General features: G+C 49.3%; 1 protein-coding gene across 1 annotated transcript in view; it reads left to right on the top strand.

Annotated features, from left to right (window-relative positions):
* Kcnj5 (potassium inwardly rectifying channel subfamily J member 5) overlaps window positions 1-3553 on the top strand; it is a 31192-nt gene extending 27639 nt beyond the window's left edge. Inside the window, exon 3 of the mRNA XM_075966422.1 lies at window positions 674-3553. Coding sequence (XP_075822537.1) covers window positions 674-996 — 323 coding nt within the window. The 3' untranslated portion in view covers window positions 997-3553. The remainder of the gene's footprint in view (window positions 1-673) is intronic.
* The last annotated feature ends 5961 nt before the right edge of the window (window positions 3554-9514 follow it).

Consider the following 9514-nt stretch of genomic DNA (forward strand, 5'->3'; position numbering starts at 1 on the left):
CTATTGCCATGAAGAAACACCATGACCAAGGCAATTTATAAAAGAAAACATTTAATAGGATTTCTTGCTTACAGTTTCAGAGGGATTAGTCCATATTCATCATGGCGGGAAGCATAATGACAGGCAGGCCAGCAGGTAGTCATGGTATTGGAGCAGCAGATGAGAACTCACAACTGATCCACAGGCAGCAGGCAGAGAGAGAGAGAGAGTGAAAGTGGGGGGGGGGGAGAAAGACACACACACACAGAGAGAGAGAGAGAGAGAGAGAGAGAGAGAGAGAGAGAGAGAGAGAGAGAGACAGACAGACAGAGAGAGACAGAGACAGAGACAGAGGAACTGGGCCTGACACAGGCTTTTGAAACCTCAATTCTAAGCCCCAGAAACACAACCCTCCAACAAAGCCACACCTCCCAATCCTTCCTAAATAGTCTACTAACCAGTAACCAAACATTCAAATACATGAGTCTATGGGGGCCATTCTCATTCCAATCCACCACAGATGGATAAATGATTAATAGCTGGCAATGGGTTTGAGTGGATGGATAGACAAATAATGAATGGGTGGAGAGTGATGGATGATGGATGGAGAAATATGGATGTGAAGGGGGTGGATGATGGATGCATGGATCGATAAATGGATGCATCTTAATGCACATGGCTTCTGTCTCCCCAGGCATGACTTGCCAAGCACGAAGCTCCTACATGGATACCGAGGTGCTCTGGGGTCACCGGTTCACTCCCGTCCTCACCTTGGAGAAAGGCTTTTATGAGGTGGACTACAACACCTTCCATGACACCTATGAGACCAACACACCCAGCTGCTGTGCCAAGGAGCTGGCAGAGATGAAGCGGAATGGTCGGCTCCTCCAGTACCTTCCCAGCCCTCCCTTGCTTGGGGGTTGTGCTGAGGCTGGGAGAGATGTGAAGGCTGAGCAGGATGGAGAGGATGAGCCCAACGGTCTGAGTGTGTCCCGGGCAACCAGGGGCTCAATGTGAAGTCTGTGTTCTATCCAGAGCCTCTTCTTGCCAGACACCGAGGAGCCTAGGAAGCCGGAGAGGCCAATTAGTTGGGCAAGCCTTGCAGGGGCCCCAGGAGCTTGGGAGCTCTAGGGAGAGGAACAGTGTTTTGAGCCCTCACATCTCTTCAGGGCCTCTGAGCGAGCGGCCTTGCCCAGCCCTCTCAGGTAGTGCTTTCTAGGCCTCAGCGAATGAGAGCATTAGCAAAGAGGCTGTAGCTGGGGCGAATGAGTTCTAGGGTGTCCTCTACCCTCTCTCTGATTTCTGTCACCTGTTCACTTCCCTCCCTGATTTGGTCTCCTCTAGGGACCAACAGGATCACCCCTGACTCTTACCACTGAGGCCTGTGGATTGAGGGAGGTCAAGTCTTGTCCACGGATGCTCGCCCACAGCTAGGGATGAGTTCACAGAGACCTCCCAGGCTAAAGCTACCCAAGTCAGGGACAATGCCTTTGAGTCTGAGGCCCAAACCACTTACTAATGACTTCTTTGCAAGGCTCCCTTCTCACCATTACTCCCCACTGTGTGTATGTTTTCTCTTCCATGTTGTGTGAACACTGCGGCTTACAGGGTAATTGAGTTCATTCAAGTGTCCCTGGGACACCGAGTCCCTAGGAGCACACACAATGTTGTCCTCACAACTGCCTGCTACTCCTAGTCATACTGTGCCTTGCACTTCAAAGAGAACCCAACAGCTGTGCTTTTTGTAGGAACTTCAAAGAACCTGTAATATGGTCCTGACATGTGAATTTCAGAGCGCCGGATGAACTAATTGGTACTAACACAGAGAAAGCAGTGAGGAAAGGGGAGCAAGGAAAATTTTCATATAAGCATCTGGAGCCTGGTGTACTTGATGCATGGCTATAATGCTAACCCTTGGCAGGCTCAGGCAGAATGGGGAATCTGAGGTCAGCAAGGGCTGTATGGGCCTGTCTCAAAAAAGCAAAAGACACACTAACAAACAAGAAGACATCTGCCTCAGTTGTCGCATGGGGGTTCCTAGGAGAAAAGTGGGATGTGAAACAGAAGTGACAGGTGGCCAAGGATGGACCAAAGCCGAGGCTGGTAGTGAGATGCCTCTGGATCGCCCTCATAAAGAACAGCTCTAACACAGTGGCAGGACCTGGAAGGCAGGCCTGAGAGCAGGAGGTGAGAGAGTTGGTAGAAGAAGTAGGGAAAGGAAAGCCAAAGGGTGGAGAAGGGCCCTGAGGTCAACAGCCTCGGAGACTCTTCCAGTCTGGAGGGCTAATGGCCAGCTCAAAGGATCTTATGTAGAAAAAGAGAAGCTGGGCCTGATCTTGGAAAGATGCCCACATGCTCCCCACACCTCCACCCCAGTATTCAGAGTTCTCAACCAGCTTTGAAAATGGAAGTACTTCCCTGCCACACCCTGGAGCACTTGGCCTGGGAGCTAGAGGAAGAAGCTAAGGTAGTCAAGGGAATGGCTTCTGGACCTCAGACTTAGTTCCCAGGGCCCTGGGTTGGTGAGCGAAAGTGGCCTTGGAGGAATAGTTACACTTGTAAACTGCCCACACATGCAACAGGGATCCCTTACTTGGCACCTGGACTAAATCTTGAGAGATGGTCTAGGCCCTGAGTGGTGTGTATATTTGTGTACATGTGTGTGGTATGTATATGGTGGAGTGTGTGTGTGTGTGTGTGTGTGTGTGTGTGTGTGTGTGTGTGTGGTGTGGGGATGGTGTGATGTTGGGATGTGGAGGGTGTGGTGTATGCATGTCTGTGAGTGTGTGGTGTGTATATGGTGGGGTATGTGTGCGTACACACACGTGTGTGTGTATGTATGTGTGGTGCTGAGGTCTCACAGTGATAAGGTGCCAGTTATGGTCTCAAGCCTCTTTCTATAGTGAAGCAGGTCTAGCAGGGAATGGGGAATGAGCTACCATCCCCACTCAGGAGAGAAAACCAGCAGGTCCACAGCACCCAGTAGGTAAGCTGCATTAGGAGTCTAAGGAGGGAGCCTGCTGCTAAGACTAGATGTCTGGGAAGGAGATATAACAACTTCAGAAGAGACAGGCACTTGGCTTGGCTTTCCAGACCCCAGGCCTTCACGGGCAGGACCAGTTGCACTCCTTGGTAGGCCTTGAAGCCTGTCTCGGTCAGGACCCATAGTAAGGCGGTGAGGTAAGGATGAGAAGCAGCAGGGAGTGACAGCTCGGCCATGTTTGGTTCCTGCTGCACACTTGTCTTATTTGTGATATTGCTGAAACATCCCCCCCAAACCGGCCAGGGAAATCCAGTGGTCTGGGGTAGTCAGGGCACCAGTGTGCCAATGAGACGCTGTAGAAGCTATCAAAGAGTAGGTACACTCTTTAAGATCCCCTAAAGCCAGAGCCGATATGTGCTGGAATTAGGTAGCTACCTTCTTCAGGTTTCTATCATGGTGACCTAAATGTGGGGGATGGCCCTTCACATCTCCATGGACAGCTGATTTCACTAAAGTTCTTCAAATTCTTCAAATCATTTTCTGGAAGTTCTTGACTAATAAATTTAAAACATGGGTTTATTATTTAATGCCAGGTCTGATGCTGGCCAACATCTCAATGGGTCACTATTCCTACATATAAGCCACATTAGTCATGGTCCTTTTGTATGACTCTGAGCTCATTCCATCCTTGATGGCCCATGAAGAACTGTTGCAGGGCTGAAGAAGAGGTCAACAAAAATTCCCAGAGATCTGTGCTCCCTGAGTATAGGAAGCCGACTTCCTGCTTTGACTACCATGTCTTTTGTCTCTGGAGAAATCTCTTGCTCCACGGGCTGATAGAAATTTCCCAAAGAAGTTCCTGCCAGTTCTCTTCCTTCCCACCAATTTGGCACCTGCTAGGTTCTGCCAATGTGACGGCAAGCTCCTATTCCCAGGCCTCTCTGCTTCAGATACGGCTGCAGCCCCCACTGACCTTGTTTACAATCAAGGAACCCACTTGCTTCATTTTGCTTGGGCTGCTTTGAGATCACAGCTAGAGCTGTTAGCACTGAAGGGGAAGAGTCCCCGTCTATTTGGGGAACATGTCCCCGCTTGTTATCAGTAGCAACTGGGAGCCTTCATTCACACCTCTTATCCCATGGCCTGCCTTCCAGCTGGCTTCAACTGTGTGACTCCTCTGAGCAAGGACCACAGAAACAGACACAGCTCACCGTGGGGTTGACAAAGAGCAAAGGCGGCACACTGACTTTTCAAACATACCTTTGCACCTGTCACATGTGGGGCTGTGGTTAGACACCCCTCCTGGATTCCTGGACTTGGTTCTCCAAATACTAAGGTGAAGGTATCTGTAGCTCTTTGTTACCACAATGAAAGGCATGGCACCCCTCAAGCAAACACAGCTACGGGGGGGGGGGCATCATCCTGCAGAAACACTCTTAGCGATCAGCTCTCCAGGTTGCAAACACAAACAGAGGCCCATCTCTCACAGTGGATGCCCGTGCCGTGCTGTAGGGCAGCATTCCCTCCATCCTGCAGCAGGATGATCAGGCAACACCGTTCTCTGATGCCCAGAGAACGAATAAGCCTTGGGAAAAGATTACGTGGAGAAGAGTAGCTTTCCCTGAGGGTCTACTTAACTGTTGGGCTTGGGTTCTCTATCAGTAGCCTAAACTGTTGTGTTGATTTGCCCTCCTGAGTGTAGGATTTAAATCTTATGAAAAAGAATATGGCTACCCTGCTAAAGGTTCACCCAACGAAGCGGCTTGACCTACGATAGCTCTTTCTCATTTAAAATAGATGAATCCTAAATTGTCGAAATTCAGGTGCATTCCCACTTGGAGCAAACTCGCTCCTGTTTTTGTTCATCTAAACCTGCAATTATTGGCATTTGGCATTTAGGCCGGTATTGGGGTAGGAGGGTCAGGCCTAGAGAGACCGCTGCCCCAGTAACAGGGTTCACAGGGAAAGCACACATCAAGATGGCAGCCAAGACAGACGGCCAGTGAGTCACACAGCTTGTCTGTCTACACATAACTTTCACCTTTTATTTAATGTTAGGTAATCAGAACACACCTTAAGTCATGAGCGACTTCAAAGTATCTTTTTCCTTTGACTAACTTTGAAAATACCCACTTTAGGGCTGTCAGCCTTCAGGCAAGGCATAAGTAATGACTGTACTCAGGGAACCCCGGGGAAATATGGGGAGCCTGCTGTAGTTGAGGAGAGCCAGCGAGTCCTCATGGGAGACCCGAGTTCCCCTGAGCATGTCCTTGGCAATGGGGTTGACAGGAGGTGGGCCCCTGTTCTGGTCATCAACTGGCAATGTCAAAATCTCACACAGGCACAGTGGCTAACTAGACGTTCCTCACTCAGATTCCCATGTAAAGATGACACCGTGGGCCAGGACACTGATTCATCTTGAGGGGTGGCAGGAGAAGCCCTAGCTGGAACAGTGCAGTTACTGTGTGACGGACATCCCATGTCTGACCTAGCGCCCACCCACAGGCTAAGGAGAGAGAAGGAAACCCAAGAGATGTCCTGGCAGACAGCAGCCACACAGACTCCTTCCATCAGCAACCAGCAGTCAGTAAGAGCGCCTGGTGACGCGGAGTGACATTGAGTATGGGAACTGCCTGAGAATGGCAGAAAACAGAGATGCAGGCATGAGCCAGGGAGCTGCTGGGAGGCCAACAGCTTCTCCCTAAGTGTGCCCCCACCTATGGGCACAACCATGAAAGCTGTGCAGATGGCTAAAGCAAGGTTATCCGAAAAGGAATTCCCAAAAGGGCTGTGAATTGAGGAAAGACCAGGAGATACATGAATCTAGTAGCAGACCCCCCAGAAAATCCACCCTAGGGACACATAACAGTGCCCCTTTAGACCCTAGCAGAGCCCAGCAACAAGATGTGTCAACCTTTTTGTGGGAAACAGATGTCTAGGGAAGAGTTTTGGAAATAGAAACGTTGGCTGAGTTTTTTTCCCCTCTAGGGGACTATTTGCTTTTATTCAAAAGCAGCTATTCAAATAACCTTGGCTTCCGTGTGCTAGAGGCAAGCGTTCTAAACCACAGGGGAGGAATTGGTGAGAACTCAATGTGTTAGCCAGCACACTGAACTTCATCCTCCTCAAATGGTAGAAGTGTAAGCACAGAGAACCAGGGTCATTCGGGGTGAGGCTGCTGCTGGAACAAAGTAGCTGGTACATATGTCTGTGCCTTGAGGATCCCTGTGTGTGTACTTGCTGACTGCTGCTGTCTCATTCTGAACCACCTCTGAAATAAACACATGGACGGAAGAGACTGCAGCCAGCCCCGTGTGATCTGAAACTCCCAGGCTCTCCTAGCTGGGCTGCTACCCAGGGAAGTGAGCCGCTGCAGCCATTCCGGGATTCACCTACCATCTGCCGTCCTTGCAGAGTGGAGCTCACTGGGTCTGGTCCGTGGAGACAAGTGGAAAAGAGGGAAGCGTGTTCCTCAGATTGACTGTGCTCTCGAGGGTAGAAAGAGCCATGCAGCTGGCAGTGTTGCTCTGGCAGGGTCCTCCCCTCCCTCTTCTTCAGGCTAGAATTCTCCCCATTAAGAACCCTATCTTTTGGGGCTCCTAACAGCCTCTCTGGGCATATAAGGATGCTCCTGTCTGTATGTCTCTCAGAACCCCCACAGCAGGAAAACCTGGGCATCAATCCAACTGCTCTTCATTCTGGTCATTCTCTCTGGGCCCGGGAAGCCTTTGCTAGGTATACAACTCCAGTCTCATGGTGAAGGAAAGGGAAGTCCAGGCTGGGATACATCTCAGTGGAAGATATCATGCAAGGATCTGGGCCTAATTCCCAGCATACATCAAAAGGGAGGGAGGAAGGCAGGAGAGAGAGAGAGAGAGAGAGAGAGAGAGAGAGAGAGAGAGAGAGAGAGAGAGAGAGAGAGAGAAAGAAAGAAGAAGAAGGAGAAGGAGAAGGAGAAGGAGAAGGAGAAGGAGAAGGAGAAGGAGAAGAAGAAGAAGAAGAAGAAGAAGAAGAAGAAGAAGAAGAAGAAGAAGAAGAAGAAGAAGAAGAAGAAGAAGAAGAAGAAGAAGAAGAAGAAGAAGAAGAAGAAGAAGAAGAAGAAGAAGAAGAAGAAGAAGAAGAAGAAGAAGAAGAAGAAAGCAGAGGGCTCAGTTCACAAAATGTCCAAAGGGCATCTGAATTCTCATGCCTTCAGCTTTCCTACATGTACCACCACTATGTTCCAGAAGCAGGAGATAATGTACCAAGGCCAGGGAGTAAGGCCGTGTAGACCAAGCTCTGCGATCAGGATGGGAGATCTAGCCAGGAATCTAAGAAACCAGAAAGCCCCAGAGAGGAGTCAGGGGTAAAGCCAATGTGCTTATCAGGGTTAGGGCCTCCTGTGGCCCACCCAATGAGCGAAAGTCTACACATGCGTACCTACAATACAACACTGTGGCAATGAAAATATGAAGTGTGTAGCAGTGCACAAGCATGCACACACACACACACACACACACACACACACACAGCCTTATGGCAATGAAAATATGAAGTGTGTAGCAGTGGTCTTACCTAAGCCACTGAAGCAGTGTTTGAACTGAGATCTGGAGGATAAGCAAGAATAGGAGTGATGTACAGGGGAGAACCTAGAGAAAGACATTCCTTGTTTAGGTGATTAAGACACAGGAAGGGATGGCTGGAGCACCCAGTGGGACTGAAGATGGACTCACAGCAGCTGGAAGACAACAGCCTTGGTCACAAGGAGCAGATTTTGATCGTCACCTTCAGAGCAATGGGACTCCTCCGAGGGATCAAGGGTTTCCGGTGACAAGCCTGCTTAAGCATGGAGATGGGCTGGAATGGCGAACAGTGAGGGTGAGCTGAACCAAGACGGCATCAGAGCCAAGCAGATGTAAGATGACTGTAGAAAGTGTATGAGCCGGGTGGGGGTGGCGCACGCCTTGAAACCCAGCACTCAGGAGGCAGAAGCAGGCCGATCTCTGTGAGGTCGAGGCCAACCTGGTCTACAAGAGCTAGTTCCAGGCCAGGCTCCAAAGCTACAGAAAAACCTTGTCTTGATAAACAAAAAACAGAGAACAAAAAAAAAGAAAAGAAAAGAAAAGAAAAAAAGAAGAATTAGTGTATGAAGACTAATTTACAGAACTGTCAGGTACAGGGCTGAGAGCAATGGTGACCACCCACACACCTGGACTCCCAGATTACCTAGCTTAGTGGCCCTGGAATAGAATCTCCTTTGAGGTAGGGAAGCATGAGTTTAGTTTTGGATCAAACACTCAGAAGCAGGTATTATCAAACATCCATCTAGATCTGCACGGATGAGAGTCCTGGGATTGGAATCATCAGGGTAGAAGTGGGATTGAAATCGAATCCCCAGAGAAGATTGTCCTAGAAGAAAATAGATATCCCTAGCTGGCTGAGGCACGACCCTAAGAGAGCTCCTGCAGGCATGACACCAGCTGGAGAGAAGATGGGGCTGTGGAGTAAGGTGAAGAGGAGTTCACCATACCACACATAACTTTCCAGAACTCTCCAAGATGTTCAAATGGAAAGACCCTTGAGGTACCACCAAGAGAACTGCTGTTGCTAAGCCCTCTGGGATTCCAAGCGGTACTGGGCAGGGAGCCCTCGGAAGTCTGGTCAGGAGTAAGCGTCCAGGGCAAATGACTTAAGGTAGCTCTGCTCTCTCCTAAGCAGAGCATCACCTTTAGAAGCTCCCATTCAGTTCCCCTTCCCAGGCACATCTTGGTCCTGGGCTCCCCTCTGATGCCCACTTCTGCAGATAGCCTTGTTTTCTTCTGCGAGTTACATCCGAGCTGTCCTGACTTCGCCTAATTAGCTCCTTTTACATGGTAGCGTTGCCGTTCCTTTCCATCTCCACTGCCCAACATTTGAAAGCCTTATTTTCATTTCCGAAGCATTCCCTTTAAACTCCCTGTCACCTCTTTGGTTTCTATTGTGCATCTGACATGTCGCTAGCTTAAAAGAGTACATTTCCATATTCTTCTTGCAGATTTGCATTTCCATTTTATCTGGAGAGAAAACGGCACAATCCTCAGAAAGCGCTGGTGGGCAGAGGGGGCACCAAGGAAGTGACTGGTTCCTTTGCAATATGATATCTCAGAGGAAAATTTAAGACACTAACCACAGGCAGAAAACCTTGAATAGTAAGAGCTGGTATAAAATTGGATTCCTACATCACTGCCCCAGATCTGCCCTATCTCCTTAATTTATATTGACTATGCCCAGAAGGGTATATAGAAGCACTTTTGGTTATAGCTGATGTCCCAAATGTTCCATTTTACTTATTTCATCTTCTAAAGAATAAATTGTGTCTCATGAGTACATTCTTGCTTTCCTCAGAGCCTGGTACTACCCTGTCCTTTCCCTACTTAGGAAAGCTAAGGCAGTTGTGCTCAAGGTTCCGTGGTAAAACATTCAGACAGCCTTCACAGAGCTGTCTCTCACCCCCACACCATAGAGGGCAAGTCTCCTCCCAGGTTTGCAGCCTCCCAGGCTCCCAGCAGGCTGCAGCCGTGACTTCACAATCCT

Source organism: Microtus pennsylvanicus, chromosome 3 (genome assembly GCF_037038515.1).
Source record: "Microtus pennsylvanicus isolate mMicPen1 chromosome 3, mMicPen1.hap1, whole genome shotgun sequence".
NCBI classification, from domain to species: domain Eukaryota; kingdom Metazoa; phylum Chordata; class Mammalia; order Rodentia; family Cricetidae; genus Microtus; species Microtus pennsylvanicus.